The sequence below is a fragment of the Macaca nemestrina genome, chromosome 19, assembly GCF_043159975.1.
Source record: "Macaca nemestrina isolate mMacNem1 chromosome 19, mMacNem.hap1, whole genome shotgun sequence".
NCBI classification, from domain to species: domain Eukaryota; kingdom Metazoa; phylum Chordata; class Mammalia; order Primates; family Cercopithecidae; genus Macaca; species Macaca nemestrina.
Window position 1 is genome coordinate 45308506 of NC_092143.1, and position 20151 is coordinate 45328656.

The 20151-nt window shown below is 41.7% G+C and overlaps 1 protein-coding gene across 2 annotated transcripts in view; it reads left to right on the forward strand.

Moving 5' to 3' along the window:
- LOC105499623 (lipoxygenase homology PLAT domains 1) overlaps nucleotides 1-20151 on the forward strand; it is a 183781-nt gene that overhangs the window by 33194 nt on the left and 130436 nt on the right. For both annotated transcript variants that reach the window (XM_011772351.3, XM_011772341.3), the window contains exons 5-7: nucleotides 6343-6441; nucleotides 13559-13707; nucleotides 18428-18551. In XM_011772351.3, coding sequence (XP_011770653.2) covers nucleotides 6343-6441; nucleotides 13559-13707; nucleotides 18428-18551 — 372 coding nt within the window. The remainder of the gene's footprint in view (nucleotides 1-6342; nucleotides 6442-13558; nucleotides 13708-18427; nucleotides 18552-20151) is intronic.

Consider the following 20151-nt stretch of genomic DNA (forward strand, 5'->3'; position numbering starts at 1 on the left):
ATGGAAGTGTTGGTACAAAGTGATGATGGGAGGGTGGATTGGAGGTAATGGAGGTGGAAGACTCTGGAGAATGAGGAAGAGACAGTAGATGAGAGCCTGGCTGAGAGGCAATGGGTCTCCAGGCCTGATGAAGGAAGAGGAAACCTTTTGGGGGTAGCATGGGAGAAAGAACTGGAGTCCACACTCCTGGGAGGGAATCCATTGGTCGGTGGCCATGAGCCAGCTTCTGGCACCTGGCATTGCCCCCCTGCTCATCCTTGGGTTCTGCGGACCAACCCCTCCCCACATCTGTGTGGGCTTGAGTAGTGAGGGGGCCTTCCCTGGCTGGGAGAGAACATTCCCCCTCATCTCCCACCCCCAGGGCAGCCCCCGCTGAATCTCTCTCTTGCCATTTTCATCTCCTCCTACACAGCGCCTGTGATATCTCACTTCTAGCATCTTGGCTCTCAGTGAGCGGAAGTGAGGGGTGTCAGGGTGTGAGCCATTGCAGATTCACTTGCGGGTGGGGTAAAATCAGGCCCAATCATCCTCCTTCCAACCCCCTCCTCACCCTCACCTGCTAAAATAGCTAAAGCCACGTTCTATTTAAACAGGATGTGCGGATGGGCGAAAGGCAAGGAAAAGAAACTCCACCAGTTCATTCATGATTCTCTGCTTCCTAAGAAAGCCTGGACCACGTGAGCTTCCCTGAGGCTCAGATTGCACCAGTGCAATCTGATGAGATGGGGGCTTAGTTACAGGGCATATGCTTGACTTCTGTGGTCAGGAATGTGGCAAGCAGCCCCACCAGGGTCCACTGTGCATGCAGCACTGGATTTGGGGGCCCGGCCCCCTCATGGCTCTGCCTCTCCACGTGGCCTGGGGTAGCTCTCTGGAGATGTGTTCTGTCGCTGCTGTGTGCTGACTGTTCCAGACAGAGCACTGTGGGGGTGGCTGGTGCACCAGGCACAGGCAGGCAGCTCGGGCCTGCCAGTGTCTGCCTTTTCTGGAAGCCCACACAGGCAGCTTCCGGCCAGCCGGCAAGGGACGGATTTCCTGTTTAGAGGGAGTAGCCTTGTGTCCCTGCCACAGGTCCTGCAGAGGAAAAACAGGACACATCGGGGCATGTGTATCCACTGAGCAGGGCAAGGGGGGCACAGACAACCCTCTGTTGTGGCCTTGTGTGGGCACTCTATCTTTAGGCTGCAGCTAATCCCACCTGCACAGGACCCCAGCTCAATTCTGGTTGGCTTTGGAAGGTACCATGTGTTTAGCTTAATCCCTGGTCTACAACCCTCCCGGTATATTCTTCAGATCAATGCTCAAATTAGTTTGACTTCCATGAGCTCATGTTGACCTTTAGTGGAAGGAGGTGACTACCTGAAAGGTAGGGTTACTGGGCTCAGATGTGCAGGTCACACACTGCACAAGTGCGACTATGTAAGGAGACACAATTCATATCAGAGAGCTTGTAGATTTGTGTGTTTATTATGAGAGTTATCCAACAGATGGCAGTAAAGTGTCTTGAGAAAGGGGTTCTTTTTGCCTAATTTGCACAAATGCCCTGTATAGGCTGATGGTAGCCCTGCTAAAAGGCCAGAGAGAAATCAAATCTAGGGACAATTGAACAACAGATAATACACTAAATGGGTAAATCACAGGCCAGCTCTAGAGCTGGCTTGGGTGACGATTTCCATAATCCATCACTAAGCCCTGTCTCTCCCAAGCTTGATCAGGAAGACGGGTGCACTCAGTGCTAGCCTCTCCTCCAACTTGGCCTTCACATTTCTTTCCATTTCTGCTCCTTACTCACTCTCAATCAGGCTATGAACAAAATACTTAAGACTAAGGTTGCAGAAGTGGTGCTGCCCTCTGTCCCCACCTTTAGGAAACCCTAGACCAGGCCGCCGCCTCTATCAGTGGACCGCCAGGCTCAGCCCAGCCCCATGGCATTGTAGGGGCAGGGAAAGTTGGCTCTGCTCATTCACAATGGGCATAGGACATGCTCCACTGCAACAGAGAGAGGGCACTCCTTCCCCAGTCTTCAGAGCCTTGAGATGCTCAGCTAATGGTCTGGATATGCTGCCATTATCCTATAGCCAGCAGCTGACCACCCTGGTCCAGGCAGCTTTGCTCCCATTCCAGGCCACAGAGAGCAGATCTGCCCACCACCCCCTGCCTAGAGACAGGCAGAACAGTGCCTGAGAGTGCAAGACATATCCTAACTCTCATGGGTGGCCCAATCCCAGCCTGCCACCTGTTTTTGTGTTGACCCCAAGCTAAGAATGGTTTCTATGTTTTTTAAACAGTTGAAAAGAATTTTTTAAAAAAGTAATATTTTGGGGAACGTAAAAATTATATGAAATTCACATGGCAGTGTCCATAAATAAAGTCTTACTAGAACATAGCCACATACCATTTGTTTATGTGATATTGTCTATTGTTGCTTTCGTGCCACAATAGCAGAGTTGAACAGTTGATGTGACAGAGACCGAATGGCCTGCAAATCCTAAAATATTTCCTATCTGGTACTTTACAGAAAAAGTTTGCCGACCCTGGCGTAGGACCTGGGAGGCCTGAGGTATCCTGGGAAGAGCCCTGGATTCAAAGACCAGAGACCTTGCTTTGAGCCCTTCTTGCATCATTTAGCAACTACCTGTCCTGGGGCGAGTCACCTTGCCCTCTAGCTTCAGTTTTCTTATCTGTAAATGAGAATGTCAACAGCACCTGCTCTGCCTGTCACATGCAGTCATTGTGTGGGTCAAATGACATCTAGGATATGCAAGTGGCTTGTTAGCTGCAAATGCCTTTGTGAATATTTAGTATTATTAGCCCTTGGAAGATGAATCCACCATGTCATTTTCAGAGATGAAAGGTGACCTTTTGGCTCACATGGGAATTCTTTCTTACCATCATCTTTCTCCCTATTTCCCTGCTTCCTGCTGGCCTTTGGGCAGGAATTTTCTTTCTTTAATCAGTCTTTCACCTTTCTCTCTGGTCAGTGCCCAGTTGCCAGGGCAGCAGCCCTATCTCATATGTGGGCATTTTGTTCTCACAGATTACAAGATCCAAGGGGTGAGCTGAACAAGCAAAAACCCGCTTGAGACCAGAACAGCAAGTCTGCACTCACTGAAACTCTAGTCACAGGAAATTGGGGGCACTTGTCTGACTGTTAGGAAGGCTCGATGCCCTGAGCTGACATTTGCCAACAGTGAGAGAATGGAGCCCTACTTTTACTCAGCCTTGCTCTCTCATTGGCAGATGCACCTAAGCACAGGTCAGGACTGGCATTGGGCCCTGGTCCTTGTTTTGGAAAATGGCAAAGTAGATAGTCTGGGGTTCTGCCTGAAGAGGGAATATGAAATAAAGGAGATAGAAAAGTGATGTAATAAACCTCAGCGTCCATGTATGGAGCCTTCTAAAAAATGGTTTCATGAGGTACATCTGTCCATCCCTGCTGCAGCTCTTTCTTCTCACTCAGTGTGATTGGCAGTCACCTGTCACACAGGGATCCTATTCTCCACCCAGCCAATTGCATATGGACTCAGGGCCCCATCTGCCGTAGAAAGTTCTGCAGAGGCTAGAGGACAGTCTTCTTGTTCTAGAATCAGCTTCCTCCTGACCTCTCTCCACCTGACTTCCTGATATCTTGGCTTGGGTCCCTTGTCCACCTCAGCTGGAAAGGCCTAGAAGCTCCTTTCCACCTCAGCCCTGGTCTCCTGATCTCTGACTCTTGGTCTGTCTCCCCACATTGCCTTGCTTTGGGTTCGTGGTCTGCTTCTCCAGACTTTCCCAGAGCATAGATGCTGTGTGTTCCCAAAGTCCTATGTGGGTTCGTGCTGCCCAGGCCTCACTTTTCCTGATTTAGGGTGCTTCCCCTATCTTCTGAGATGTCTCCTTGATCCCTTGGCTTCCCTCCAGAGTCTGTCGTCCCTGGTCAAGTGTCAGGGAATTTCAGATTAAAAAGGACCTTTAGTGTTTCCACATCCTCTCACCTATGGCATTTTCTGTGCAGCATCCCTGGCAGGTGACTCTCCACCAATGTGCTTGGCACATGCTGTCAGGTGTCTCTAGGGAGGGGAAACTCCCTCCCTCATCCAAGGGCATCCATTCCTTTGTTGAATAGCCTTAGATGCTACAAAATCTTTCCTTTGGTGAGCGAAAATCTGCTTTATAACTCAACTCGTTAATTAGAATTCTGCCTTCTGGAATGATTCAGAATATTGGCGATTCCTTTGATAAATGCTTCCCAGCCCCTCTCATCCTTTCTCCTGCTTCACTGTGTGCAGTTTCCCCTGGAGCCCTGCTGCCCCTTCCAATGGACTGATGCTCAGTGGCAACCTTCAGAACCTTCCCCGGCCCCCACTCTCCCTGGGTTCACCAGCCAAGGGGCCCTGGGCATCGTGCCACCCTGAAGAGGGGTCTCGCCTCTGTGTGAAGTGAGCCCTGGACTGGAGTTGGGAAAGGTTGTGAGCCAAAATGAATGTTCTCAGAGGTGCTGCCAGCCAGGGAGGAGAGAACCAAGCCTAGGGGGCAGCCTCTGGAATATGGAAGATGGTAACAGCAGAATTAGCTAGCCATGGTCGAGGCCTCCCTGGTCCTTACAAACTGCATGACTCAGAAGCTCTGGGAGGGAAACCTGGAATCTGCCCATTTAACACCTGCCAGGTGTTACTGCCAGGTAACCTGAGTGTGGCCCAAGTTTCAAGCTGCTCACCTCAGAGTTCCCTGGACCTGGCCTCTTCCCAGACCTCTGGTTCTGGCTGCGGTCTCAGAGGATCTTCACTGTAAAGCAAGGGGTGTGGGAGTCTGAGAGTGGTTGCTCCTCCTGGAGCTCTCAGTTAGGGACAAGGATTGCAGGATTCTTTCCTACCCCATTGATGGGTTTCCCTAAGTGAGGATTGAGGAGAGAAAGGGAGGGCACCGGCTGCTCCTGCCTCAGTGTTCTCACCAGGTCAAGGACAACTTTCAGGGGCTGTGTGCGGGCTGTCCTCTGCAGGGCTCCTGCAGGATCCTGCACTGTGTCACCTCTAGAAGGGATGAAATTAAGTTTTCTCCTCATCTCTCCAACCTCAGTCCTTTGCCCTGAGCAACTTCCTGGGAACTTTGAATTTTAGGAAATTTGATTCAATTTACTTCCCAACGTACTTAATGAGACTGTAATGTACATGCCCAGCACTGTGCTAGGGTATGTGGGAGAGATTATCTAGGAGAAGGAAGTCCTGCTCCCAGCCCTCCTATAAATACTTGAAATTCGAAGGCTTACCTGCAGGAAGTAGCAAACACCACAAGACAGTAAATGGCAAAACTCAAAAATCATTGTCACAGGCAACATAGCAGAGCTGAGGAATACAGAAGAGAAAAACCTCTATGGGCTAGGGACAGGGCTCAGAGAAGGCACTAGGGAACAGGTGGGCAGAGGGGCTGGGACTCTGAACCTTGATTAGAACAGCTCTAGTTTTTACCAGCTTCATGTATTGGGCAAAAGACACCTATAAAAAGGGATTCTGCTACATAAAAAATAGGAAGCCACTGTAGGAAAGGAAAAGGGGAAGGGGGGTGGTCTCAGCCCTTGGAATTGTTGGCACCCAGTGAAAAGCTGGAGGAGTCCCCTTCCCTTGACCACACATACCAACCCCTGAGCTTTACTCCTCACTCTAAGGCAGGCTGCAGCTGGGGAGACCTGGGCAGGTCTCATCATGTTGTCAAGTTTACTTTGAGCCTCGTCTCCCATCAAGGCTGTGGCTGAGGCTGAAGCTAAGGCATTTGGAGGTTACAGGGAATTAAGTTTTGTTCAATGAATGGAGCAAAGATACAGGAAGCAGATACAGGTCTTTCAAAGAGCCCTAAGCATACCAGCCACTATTGGTGCCTCTTGTCTTTGCATTGGTTATGGCCTTGACAATTTACATATAAATTTGATTTTCATCTGCAGAATCCAGTTTTCCCAGTGAATTTCTATGCTGTGGTGTAATGTGGAAAACGAATTGGGAAAGGCAGAGGAGATACAGAGGGCCTAGTTAGAGACATTTCAACAGTTCAGGGGAGATATGGTGAGGGTTGGTTCAGGGTGGCACCTTGGGTCTGGGCTGATCCCTGTGTTTCAAGTCAACATATTAGTAGAAAAAACAGAAGGTCTTCTCTGCCTCTGATTTATTCATCACATACAGTAATGGTCATACATCCAATGACCGTTTGGAACCAATGTGGACTGACTTGTTGTTTTGCTCTGTTATTGACAGTAATGGTGACAATTTATGCATTGCTGGGGGTAAGTGTAGATGGTGTGATAGCTACTTTGGGGCCTCTATTCTCTTCTCAGGATCCTGATGAGCTAAGGTTTTTCTCTCTCCTTGTTCCTAGGTAATAAGTATGAAGTCAAGGTGTACACTGGTGATATAATTGGTGCAGGGACAGATGCTGATGTCTTCATCAATATTTTTGGAGAGTATGGAGACACAGGTAATGGGTTGGAATTCTTTTTTTCACAAGCCAAGCCCAGGACTGTTTTGTAGATGGGATTCTTCCCACAATCCTGGCAGAGGAAGGCAGCTTGAGCTCCCCTTTGGGCTCCTCTATTGAGCATCTCTCTTCTTGTGATGTGGCTTGGAATGACGTGTCCTGGGCAGCAGGGTGTTCAGTTTGTGTTATAAAGTTTATGTGTGTGATGGGTTTTCTGATTACAGTACGGCTGGTTTGTGGGTTGATTGCAATTGTCCTGCATCTCAGACCATGGACACTCCCAAGCTTCACATCTCTAGGAAACTCATTCTCGCTTACTCTATCCTCCTAAGCTCCATGCCCATCTTGAATTATACTTTGGGATGTTGCTGGCTGTGGCCTGATTCAATGCAGTGGTTTGGGGCAGAACAGAATGAGGCTGGGAAAAGAATTTGAGTTGGCCTCACAGGGAAAGCAAGAACTGAGAACTCAGACACAGCTGTAGGTGTTGAGAGGAAGTTCAGGTCAGAAGAATGAGACAGGTGGTTCTCTTCTGCTTCTGCCAATTTAGCAGAATTACATAGGAGTTGGAAAAGCTACAAAGACATGTGAATTTTGTAACAATATACTAAAGAATTCAAAATGCATTGCTGAGCTTATGAGGAAAAAATAAAGAGAAATCTCCAGGTGCCAGTGCTGGAATTGAAGAGGGAATTCAAAACCAAAGTGTTAACTATGAATAGATGTGGTGGCTCCTGGAAGGAGAGAGCTTTCATGCTCAACAGTCTAGAGGATGAGCTTTCATACCCATGTGGGGTCAGGAAATGAGACCTTGGCCCTGCATGAGTCAAGAGATTTGAAATTAAAACTGAATATAAAGCCAGAAACCCTGATGGTTCAGAGGAGCATCTTTAGTGAAAAAATAGACCAGGAAAAAATTTGCTCATCAGTACAGTAAACGTTTCTTGGCAAGAGCTCTAAATTCAAAAAAAAAAAAAAATGCTGAGAAATTGATACCTTAGGCCTGCACTGCATGTGGGCTTGAGGTCTGATTTTACACTACAAGTGTGATTTGGGAGCCCCTCTCCCTCAAGTACAGAAAATTGGTTTCCTGCCATTAATACCTTTCATATTTGGCAAAAGCATTTGCAAGACTGCCTGAAATTTCCACAGATAAAATACTGAAGATGTGTTCACTTTCCAAAACTACAAAACACTCAAGCATATAATTCATCGTAACTAAGCATTAATCAACACAACACACAATAAGATTAAATCCTCAAGAATTTCAGATAATTAGATATATTGTGGTGAAACTAAAGGCAAAGGGAAATATTTTTAAAGGAAGCAAATTTGGCAGATTACTTTCTATAAAAACAATAATTAGATTGATAGAAAATTCCTATCAGCAACCTATGTAGGTCCTAAGTACGTGGAATAGTATCTTCACTATTCTAAGCAATGATATATATCATCCTATAATTCTATATCAGCTAGGTTATCATTCCAGAGTGAGGGCTACGTTAGCAAATTTCCATGCAAACAAAGATAAATAGAGTTTACCATTCATATGCTTAAACAACCACTAAAGGATATACTTCAAGAAAAAGGAAATTGTATGCAGAAGAAAGGAATGAGATACAAGAAACAAAGGTGAGCAAAAATGGATAACTATGTAATGAATCTAAGCAAGCATTGACTATACAAAACAATAATGATGACTAACATCAGTGCATGAGGAAATGTGAACCCCAAACAATTAAAATCAATAAAATTTGAGAAGGAAAGTGGATGATGAGAGTTAAAACATAGCAAGGGTCTTGGCCCTTGCTGATCTCTCCATTCCCAGGAGAGTAGGGATAATGATTAACTGTAGATTTTAATAAGTATGCATATCAAAATTGTAAAAGTAATCACCCAAAAACAGAAATGTATAATTTGAAAACCAAAGGAAGAAATAAAAGGGAATAAATAATCAATCCAATACAAGGAAGGAAATGAAGAAAGGGAAGCAAAGAAAAAACATGGCTAATAGCAAAAAGTAAAACAAATGTATTAATAAATAGAACAAAGTCATCATTTAAAAGATGGATATTCTGTTAGATGAAAATTCTAAAATCCAGCTTAAATACAGTATATGATACAGAAAGTCTGAGAATAAATGGGATGAAATAAAATATACCAGGAAAACATTAACAAACAGCAAAGATTCTGGCACAGCTATATTAATATCTGTCAAATGAAACCTTAAGGCAAACAATTTTGTTTAAATAAAAATATATTAGACAATGACAAAAGGAATAATGACAAAAAGAATGATACAATAATTTTGAACTTGTGTAAATTTAAGGACATATGCCCAAAATATGTGAAGCAAAAATTAACAAAATTCTTGGAGGAATTTGGCAAATACAGAATCATACTGGGAGATTTTAATACAATACTCTCAATAATGGATAGGCCAAATGCATACAAATTTAGTATGAGTGGAAAAGATTTTAACTACACAGTTAATAAGCTTGATCTAAAGGGAGTATATAGATTACTGCATCTAACTGGTAGAGAATACACATTCTTATCAAGCATATAATGACCATATACAAAATCACAAAGCAAGCCTTAACTTAAATGAATTAATAGTATAGAGACAACATTCTTTGACCATAAGGCAATAAAATTAGAAGAAATATCCACATCTCACCTAATTTAAAAATTAAAAAGCATATTTCTAAGTAATTAAATAATAAATTATAATGTGAATAATCTGATAGCACATGTTGTATCAACATCACACTACCACCACCACCACCACCACCACCACCACCCAGAACAGAATTTATTCGCAGAAACTAGAGGAGACAGTAGCAATAGCAACTATGCAGGTCCCTGTTACCCATCACATACTGGGTCATTTCAGGAGGATCTTGCAGGGCAAGACTGCAGACCTGGGAGAGAGACATTGGCCGTTGGGCTGTGAGGCCTAAGTTACATTATTGGAGAAAGCTAGCCTCTTTCCTGGGGCTGGGGTCTCGTAGCAATATGACATGGGAGAATCTTGGCCTTTGGTCCTCTTCTGCAACATTATCTTTTATGCTTGAGGGAACATGAGGGTCTCCTCTAGCATAGTAAAGAGGCTGGGGTCCAAGCCTTATGATTGCCACTATATGATGTAGCCTGATCTTTCATCTGAGCATCCTAAAAAGATTATCTTAAGAACATGCTGTAGCCAATTTCCAAGGAGATCTGTAATCATTAAAGAAATTAGAGCAGCAATTAAAATTCACTCAAGACATCAGACCAAGAAGATTGTTCAGGCAAAATCTACCAAATATTTAAGAAATTATGAATCTCCATCTTATATAAACTGTTTCAAAGAACAGGGAAAGATGTACTGTGTCCTAGTTTATTTTATGATTTTTGATACCAAAATCAGGCTGATAAATTAACAAAAAGAAATGTATAGATTAGTCTTATTTATGAATAAAGACCTAAAAATCTTAAATAAAATATTAGTACACCAAATTCCTTTTTTTTTTTTAGAACCCAAGGGATTTTTTTTTTTTTTTTTTTATACTTTGAGTTCTAGGGTACATGTACATAATGTGCAGGTTTGTTACATATGTATACTTGTGCCATGTTGGTGTGCTGCAGCCATCAACTCATCAGCACACATCAACTCGTCATTTACATCAGGTATAACTCCCATTGCAATCCCTCCCCCCTCCCTCCTCCCCATGATAGGCCCCGGTGTGTGATGTTCCCCTTCCCGAGTCCAAGTGATCTCATTGTTCAGTTCCCACCTATGAGTGAGAACATGCGGTGTTTGGTTTTCTGTTCTTGTGATACTTTGCTAAGAATGATGGTTTCCAGCTGCATCCATGTCCCTACAAAGGACACAAACTCATCCTTTTTTATGGCTGCATAGTATTCCATGGTGTATATGTAGCACACCAAATTCTTAAACAAAAATATAGATATATGACAAATAATTTCTACTCTGTAAGGTTTATTCCAGGGATTTAATGATAATTTAACAATAGTCAACCTATTTATATAATTTATCATAGTAACAGATTAAAGAGAGAATTATCTTGATAGATGCAGGGAAATTTACATTATTTACTTTATAAAAACCCATAGAAAACTAGAAATAGATTTTTTTGAAAAATATGAGGATATCTACCAAAATATGCACAAATATGCTTAATTTTAAAAACTTAAAAGAACTCTTTTTAAAGCCAGGAACAAAAGAAATAGTCCACTACTCATTATTTCTATTCTTCATAGTACTAGAGGTCCTAGGGCCAGAAAAAAAGGGCAAGTAAAAGAAATAAAAGCTATAATGGTTGAAAATGAAATAACAAACTTTCACTTTTGTAAAAAATAATGATCATCTACAAAATCCATGAGAATTTATAAACCATTAGAACCAATGAAAGAGAAAGTTATTAAAGTTGCTGAATATAAGATTACTATACAAAAATTAATAAAAATAAGCAATGCAAATATTTAATTTAAAAATACATTATTTACATTAGCAATTACAAGCTACCTAAGAATACATATTAAAAAGAGCCTTTTGGGAAAACCACAAATTTTTATTGAAGGATATACAAGAATATGTAAATAAATTGAGAAATATGTTCAAGGATGAGAAAAGACTCAAATTCATTAGGATGCCAGATCTTCCCAGGTTGTTTTATAAATGCAATGCAATTTCAGTCAAAATCTTAAAAGGCAATACCCCACTGCTTACACTGCTACTAAAATTCATGTAGGGCTAAGCCATAAAGAGCTAAATATTATCAAGACAATTTTGAATAATGAAAATAATGCTAACAATATTAATAATGGGAATATTTGCCCTGCCAGATATTAAGACATTTTAGGTCTCTAAAAAGTAAAACAGTGTGCTTTTGCTAGATGGATAAACAAAATAGAGCAATGAAACAGAAGAGGCTAGAAGCACACATAGAGTTGGCATTATAAATCAGAAGGAAAAGATGAAATGTTCAATTACTGGTGTTTGAACAATTGTCTAACCATATGAAAAATGATAAAATTAAATTCCTGCCTTTTATCATGCATAAAATAACTTATAGATGGGCTAAAGACTTAAATGTGAAAAAGCAAAAATATAAAATTTTTTAGAAGAAACTCTTAAAAACTCTTTTAAATCTCAATTTAGAGATGGGATTTCATAAACAATTCATTAAAAGCCCAAGCAGCAAAGGAAAATATTGATAAATTGAGGTCTATTAAAACAAGAAAAATGTATGATGAACATAGGCAAACAAGACAAGAGAAAAATGGAATAAAAGATATAAACAGAAAAATTACAGAAGAGCAAAGCCTAAATGGCCAAAATATATTCATGAACATATTCTCAATCTCCCCAAATAAATAGGGGAATGCAAATTAAAACCACAACAAGATACTATTGGGTACACACTGAATAAAAATTTTAAAAAATATATGTTAATAATAATTGTGGGGAATAGGAATCTTCATACACTACTGGTGGTAATTAATGTGGTACAACCATTTTTGGAGGTAAATTTTGCAACATCTAATAAACTGAAGATGAGCACACCTTCAGGTCCAGAAACTGGAGGTGTCTATTCAGAGCTGCTCTTACAAATGTGCAGTAGGAGATGGGTACAGAAGAGTCCATTTCAGTGCTGTTTGCAATAGTAAAAAATTAGAAGTAACCTAAATGTCCATCAGGAGAAGAATGCATAGACAACAGCATTTCCTTCATTCAATGACTATTATATAGCAGTCAGATGAATAAACTAAAGTTATGACAATCATCAAGGTACTCTCAAAAGGATAACATTAACCGAGAAAAAGCAAGTAGCATAAGGGTATGTGACAATGATAACAGGAACAATAGCAACCACCTCAGCAGCAATGGTAATACAATAGTGACTACCACACTTCAGGAGCCATCCTAAGTGCTGTTTGTGTATTAACTGAGCCAATCTCACAGCAAAATCCTGTGAGGGAGGCACTGTTATTATCTCCATACATTCATCCGTTATACTGTTATTATCTCCATGCATTCATCCGTTGTACAGATGAATAATTTGAGGTAAAGAAGTGTATACTATGATACTATTTATGTAAAATTCTAAAACATGCATAAATAGTATATCTTCTTTATAGATACATATGCAAACAAAAATTCTTGGGAATGATATATACCAAGTTGAAGATAATATTTATTTTGGGAAAGGAGTAGAAGGGAAGAGATAGACAGTGAGGCCTTAGACATATCTCTCATGTTTTAAATCCTTAAGAAATGAGAAAGGTCTGGAGAAAACTGGACAAAATGTTAATATCTGTTATCTCTCTTAAATCTGGATGGTGGGTACATGAATGTCTTATATTATTTTATGTATGTTTTGTCACAATTTAAAATAAAAAAATTGAAAAGAAAAAACACAGGACGGTTTAAGCAAAAACTGGTGCCTACGTAAGACTTGTAGATACACAATAATGGAAAGTTGCAGAGCAGAAAGAACAAGTTAAAATTTGAGTCCTAACTATGTGCTTATAACCTGTGTGACTTTTGGCAAGTTATTTAACTTCTCTAAGTCTCTGCTTCTTCATCTGCAAGACAGAGTTAATAATATCTCCTTCTTGAATTGTGTTGAGGAATAAATGAAAGTAAAAACCAAAACTATGTTAAACAACCAGCAGCATCTGATAGTATTAATACTTACCAGCACTATTTTCCAGAAAAGGAGTCAGATCTAAGGAAATCTGTAGGCTGAATACCAACAGCCCCTTTACCAACTGCCGTGGCTATTGTTCCAATTCAGGACAAGCAACTGGCAAAAGCAAGGCAGGGTCCTAGATCTAGAGATGGGGGTACAAATCGGTTTAGTAGGATCGGGACTCCAGAGTAAGGGAGAAATCAAAAGCTCAGTTATAGGACCTGGGCACAAGCCACACATGAAGCAAACATCTGCCTTGTTCAGAGACTGGAGGGATGTAAGGAGCCCTTAGATCTCAGGAGGAAGTTGCCCTTGTTGACTTTGGAAGAGCATCTTTCAGTGGGCGGACCATGAAGGCTTGGAAATTCTTTTCTTCTGGTCTTTTTGTAATTTCTTTTGTGTGTCTGCGCATACAGGGGAGCGTAGGCTAGAAAATGAAAAGGACAACTTTGAAAAGGGAGCTGAAGACAGGTTCATCCTGGATGCCCCAGATTTGGGGCAACTGATGAAGATCAATGTTGGCCACAACAATAAGGGGGGATCTGCAGGTTGGTTCCTGTCCAAGGTGAGTTCAGCTGCTTCTCTGTGGTCCCTGTGGCCTTGGAAGGGGGGCTTCTTGTTCTTCAGAGGGTTGTATCTCAGCCCCAACTTCCCTCTCTAGGTCCATCTGCATTCACTCTTCTACCTAAGCCAGATGGCCAGTCATTCTGTCCTCCTTATGGTCTCTAAGACTTCACCCATGTTATCATCTTCATACGAAGCCCAGTAATTTCTTTCTTTCTTTCTCTCTCTCTCTCTCTCTCTCTCTTTTTTTTTAGGGTACATGTGCACAATGTGCAGGTTTGTTACATAGATATACTAGGTATATGTGTGCCATGTTGGTTTGCTGCACCCATCAACTTGTCATTTACATTAGGTATTTCTCCTAATGCTATCCCTTCCCCAACACCCCACCCCCTGACAAGCCCTGGTGTGTGATGTTCCCCTCCCTGTGTCCAAGTGATCTCATTGTTCAATTCCCACCTATGAGTGAGAACATGTGGTGTTTGGTTTTCCGTCCTTGTGATAGTTTGCTGAGAATGACAGTCTCCAGCTTCATACATGTCCATGCAAAAGACATGAACTCATCCTTTTCTATAGGAAGCCCAGTACTTTCATCTGAACCTAGCCAGGGCCTATTCATTGGAACTTCTGGCTACATTTCACTGGCCAAATATGTATCAGGTGGACACCCTAGCGGCAGTGAAAACTGGGAAATCAGGTGGTTAGCTTTCAGCCTGTAGAATAGAAGTGGACTAGGAAGAAGGTGATTGGAAAGGGTGTTGAGTGAGCATCCTAGTGATGGCCACACTTCTTTTCATAATTAGTCTGAAAGTTCCTTGAGGCACCTCCCTAGCTCTTGGCATGGGACTGGGCATTGAATCAACAAAGGAGGAAATGCCCAAATTCCTTTGGAAAGGAAGGGCTTGCCTGATCCTAAGAGCAGCAAACCTGGTACTGAACAGGGTACCAGGAGACTAAGTGGAACTGCTGCTTGGATTGGAGAAGAAATAGGGCGGGAGTCCAGAATCCAAATAGCCGATACACCAGTGTGTTTTCAAGTGGTTTTCTATTTAGCTGGGCAAAGTGGGGAGAGGAGGCCTGTACATTTTATGACCTCAGCCAGGGTGGGCCACAGAACAGGTACCTTGAAGTCCACTTCCTTCATTCTGAAAAGGAAGACAGTAGAGTGAAAACACAAGCTTTAGTGGATGCAGCTTTGAAGGGTGAACAGTTTCACCCTCTTGAACTCAGGTTCCTTCTTGGTCACATGGGTGCATTGTGCTCTCAGGAAAGTTTTCCAAGGAGGCAGGTTCACATGCCAAGATGTGCTTCTTTGTTTCTTTGTTGCCTTCAGTCTCAAAGGGCAGCTTGGCAAGGTGTGAAATCTATGGGTGAAAACACTTTTTTTCCTTTAAAACTTTGTGGATTCTATTCCATTAAATTCTGAAATTTGATATTGAGGCCAAGTAGACTTTCGTTTCTTTCTGGGTAACCTAATTTTTTTTTCCTGCCAGATGCTTGCAGATGTTTTTCTTTATATTAATTCCAAAGTCTTGCCAGACAGCATCCAGGAGTGGGGCCTATGTTAGCCCTTCCTTCCTTCCTTCCTTCCTTCCTTCCTTCCTTCCTTCCTCCCTCCCTCCCTCCCTTCCTTCCTTCCTTCCTCCCTCCCTTCTTTCCTTCCTTCCTTCTTTCCTTCCTTCCTTCCTTCCTCCCATGTTTGTTTTTAATTTCTCTGGAACACAGTATGTGTTTTCTATCTGATGGGCAGGCTATTTGTTATTCATTTATTATTTATAATTAATTTATTTATAGGTCAGAAAAGAGATTTCTTATTGTATGTTAGATTCTTGCTTGGGTGGCATTTGTTCTGGTCTCTTCCTCAGGACAGCCAATTGCCTGCCTATTGGATTTCCATTCTCTATCTTTCAAAACTGGCATCTTCCCCTTTACTCCCCTTTACTGCTGTCATCTCTACTTTTTTTCATTCCTTGAGAACTTGTCAAATTCCCACCACATCATTGATTTGCTGTTCCACACTGAGTTCCACTTCTTTCTCCTGTCAATGTGTATTTCAATTCTGAATGTATTTCTTTTAATTATTTTTTTCTTACAAAATGAATACACGTCCATCATAAAACATTTAGGAAATACAAATAAACAACAAAAAAACCACTCATAATTTTACCACCCAAACATAACCAGTTAATATTTTGATGAATATCCTCTAGCCATTTTTCTATTAATAGATATATTAATATATATATCACTTTTTAAAATATAGGGTCATAATGAATACAATATTTTACAAACTTGTTTTCATTTTTAAATATAGCATGCATATGTCCCCATGTTATTTAAATATAATAACCTGGTTATTTTACAATATAATTTTACAATATATATATATATTTTTTGAGATGGAGTGTTGCTTTGTCACTGAGACTGGAGTGCAGTGGTGCAATCTCGGCTTACTGCAGTCTCTGCCTCCCAGGTTCAAGCAATTCTCCTGCCTCAGCTCCCAAGTAGCTGGGATTACAGGTGCCCACCACTATGCATGGCTAATTTTTGTAGTTTTAGTAGAGACAGGGTTTCACCATGTTGACCAGGCTGGTCTCGAACTCCTGACCTTAAGTGATATGCCCGCCTCAACCTCTGAAAGTGCTAGGTTTACAGGTGTGAGCCACTGCGCCTGGCTACAATGTAATTTTTAACGACTGAAATAAGTGTTTTAGATCTACCATGACTTATTGAATCAGTCTCCTTTTGTCAAATGTTTCTATTTTTTCCTCAAAATTATTGTATAATTATGCTATATACTGTATATTATGTAATATATAAAATGTATATTATGCTGTACAGGTTGAATATATCTTATTGTAAATGCTTGGGACCAGAAGTGTTTCAGATTTCAGGTCTTTTTGAATTTGGAATATTTGCATATACATAATGAGATATCTTGGGATGGGACCCAAGTCTAAACATGAAATCCATTTGTTTCATATACACCTTATGCAAATAGCCTGAAGGTAATTCAACATAATATTTGTTAATACTTTGTTACATGAAGCAGAGTTCTGACTGTGTTTGGACTGTGACCCCTCATATAAGGTCTGGTGTGGAATTTTCCACTTTTGGTGTGTTGTCAGCACTCAAAAACTTTTGGACTTTGGAGCATTTTGGATTTCGGGTTTCAGATTAGGGATGTTCAACCTGTGTGTATATATATACAGTATACTATTATACTATAAATAGTGCTGTGACAAACATTCTTGCCTTATCTTTTTGTAAATCTATGATTATTTCTTACAGTAAATTCTCAGGAGTTGGTGAAAGAACAGGCAGAATTTTGAGAACTTTGAACTATTTGCTGCTGTATAGTTTTATTTTTCTTGATTCCCTTTCTTAGTTATTTTTTAATCTCATCTGATTGCCTTTTTATGGTAGTCTCATCTGTCTTTAAAGATATTTACTCCTATTTCATAAAGACTAAATCTTCTTATATTCTCTTAAGCACATTAGTTGAATGGTGTGAGTTCTTTTGGTGTGTCCCATATTAGGTTCTTTCCAGAGTTCTGCCCTTCCTCTGATTCTTTGGAATGATCTCTGTCTTTGATTCAAGAATTTGCAAGGCCTTAAGTTGGTGTATTCCCTTTACCCAACCTCAGATGAGGTGGGTCTTGTTCACACATGGTATCTGACAATAGTCAAGCTGCCCCTGAAACATAGGGCATGCTTATTAAATCTCCCATCTTCCTACTCCTCCTCTCCTCTTCTTCCTCCCACTTCTATTTTCATTCTTGGCTCCAGTTGGGTAATAACCAAACTCCCATCTCACATCCAGGGTTGATTGGAGGCTCTTAGTCCAATTCTTAGATCCTGGATGGTACTGTCCTGGTATAGCTCTGCCCTGATGTGTTGATCTTTTCTTTTCTTATTCCTATTGCCTGAGTCTTTGATAAAAGTTGGTTGCATTTTATGCAAGAGATGCATTCCTAAAAATCAATCAATCAATCAATCTATCTATCTATCTATCTATCTATCTATCTATCTATCTATCTATCTATTTATCTATCTATCTACCTACCTACCTACCTACCTACCTACCTACCTACCTACCTATCTATTCTTTTGAGATGGAGTCTCATTCTGTCGCCCTGACTGGAGTGCAGTGGCATGATCTTGGCTCACTGCAAGCTCTGCCTCCTGGGTTTGCACCATTCGCCTGCCTCAGCCTCCCGAGTAGCTGGGACTACAGGTGCCCGCCACCATGCCTGGCTAATTTTTTTGTATTTTTAGCAGAAACGGGGTTTCACCGTGTTAGCCAGGATGGTCTTGATCTCCTGACCTCATGATCTGCCCGCCCCAACCTTCAGCCTGTGAGGATAGTGATGATTTTGTCATAGTTTGTAAATCCAGACTTCCAGTTCTTGTGACCAGTCTCACAGTTCACATGCTGCCAAATTGTTTGCTTCAATTTAAAAAATGACCTGCAGCAGTGGAGGGAGCACTGTCTCAGTAATTCAAGTCAGAAGGTAATTGCCAGTCATTCCTGTGTGATTCTAGGCTTTACCAGGTATCCTGGACACAGTTGTGTCCTTGTGATAAGTTTTCCTTGGGCCATGAAGCTGATACTGTTATATTCTTAAAGTAGACTCAAGTGATTGGAAGATTGGATTAGATCTCCAGGTGCACCCTCAACAACGCTTATCTACATCCCTGTCCCCGCTTCTCCTTCCCAGATTGTCATTGAAGATATTGGGAACAAAAGAAAATATGACTTCCCCCTTAACCGCTGGCTGGCCTTGGACGAAGACGATGGCAAAATCCAAAGGGATATCTTAGTGGGCGGAGCTGAGACCACAGGTAGATTTGAAGAAAGGGGAGGCTCTTTTAGGTATTTTACTTTCTGCCTAAGGATTGGTGTTGGCATCTGTGGGGCTGGAGGCCTGTGATCAAACAGGAGCCAGCTGGGTCTGTAGACAGCATTCCTCCTGCTCCTGAAACTGTTCTGTCCCACTGGGTTGCAGCCTGGGGCTCTGTTGTTGCCAGAGAGTCTGGGGGATGCTGCTAAGCAGATACCAACTGCCCAGGGCAAAGGAAGGTATCCATAGGATGAAGCCAGAATGTGAATTTCTGACAAGCATGGATGTTTCCCAGGACATTGATTGACTCTGAACTCTTCCTGATATTGAGTGCTTAGTATATGCCAGGTCTTCTTCTAGATAGATACCTGACCCGCATGGTGTCCTTCAATCCTCACAGCCACCCAATAAAGTAGGAACTGTTACTGTTTCCATCTCACAGATGAGGAAACTAAGGCACATGGAAGAGCCTTGTCCAAGGGCACACAGCAGGCAAGTGATAGATTCAGGATTTGGTCTGCTTCCTAAAGCCCTAACCTCTATGAATTCCACAAAAAACTTCCAATGCCCAACATGGCAGTCATGGTCATGGATGTTCTAGAAAATCAGCGTTGATATTGTGAACATCTGAGAATATTCTCTGCTGCAGAACCTCCCATGACTCACCATGGGAGAAAATCCATGTTCTGTAGCATAATGTACAAATTTCTCCACAATTTGGCTCCATTTATCCTACCTACAGAGTATTCCCACACCCTCTCTCCCACTGCACATTCACACCTTCCTTTCTCCCCTCCATCTTGTTTCCATGCCTTCCCTCTCCTCTCAACTCCCTGCTTGCCTTGCTCTTTCTCTCTCTGTATCCTTGGAACCTGCCTTCTCCTCATCCTGCAAGGCCTTTTCTCTTCTTTCTGCCTCTCAAATTCCTGATCCCAGTCACTTCCTCTGAGCCTTCCCTGACCTTCTCTGGCCTGGGTAACTTCTCCCTTCTTTGGCTCTATGCATCCTTGGCAGACCTTTATTGCTGCTGTTTAGAAGACTAAATGCTCCTCTACTCCAGTGCTTTTCAACCTCAGCATTGTGACCTGATCATTGTGAGGTGTGGTACAAGTCATCTACAGATGAAAGTTTGCAGTTTACTTAAAAACATGCTCGAATAGAATTAATATAATCCTATTGAATGTGTGAATATTATATGTCTCCTAGTGATAGAAGAAGAGCAGAAATGATAACAGCTGGGAATTGATTATATCCTAAACCATAGAAGTATGTCTGATGTGGGGACACCATTTCTCCATGCATCTTAGAGAAATAAAGCTCGAGACTTTTTTTTTTTTCCCTAGAGCAGTGGCCATTTCTTTTTATTTATTTACTCCCCAAAGGCCTGGCATCTAGTAAGCACTCAATAAATGCTGAACAAAAGAAAATGTAAGTTTAAGAATGAATGATGCACCCATATAGTTGCATGTATTATCACTCAAAGAAATTTGGGATTTTTATTTCTCTGAGGTTATGGGATAAGAGTGTGACATACGGTAGGGTGAGGGATGGGTGGGGGAATTAACAAGGCTTAAAGTGACAACTGCCTTAGACCCCAGGAC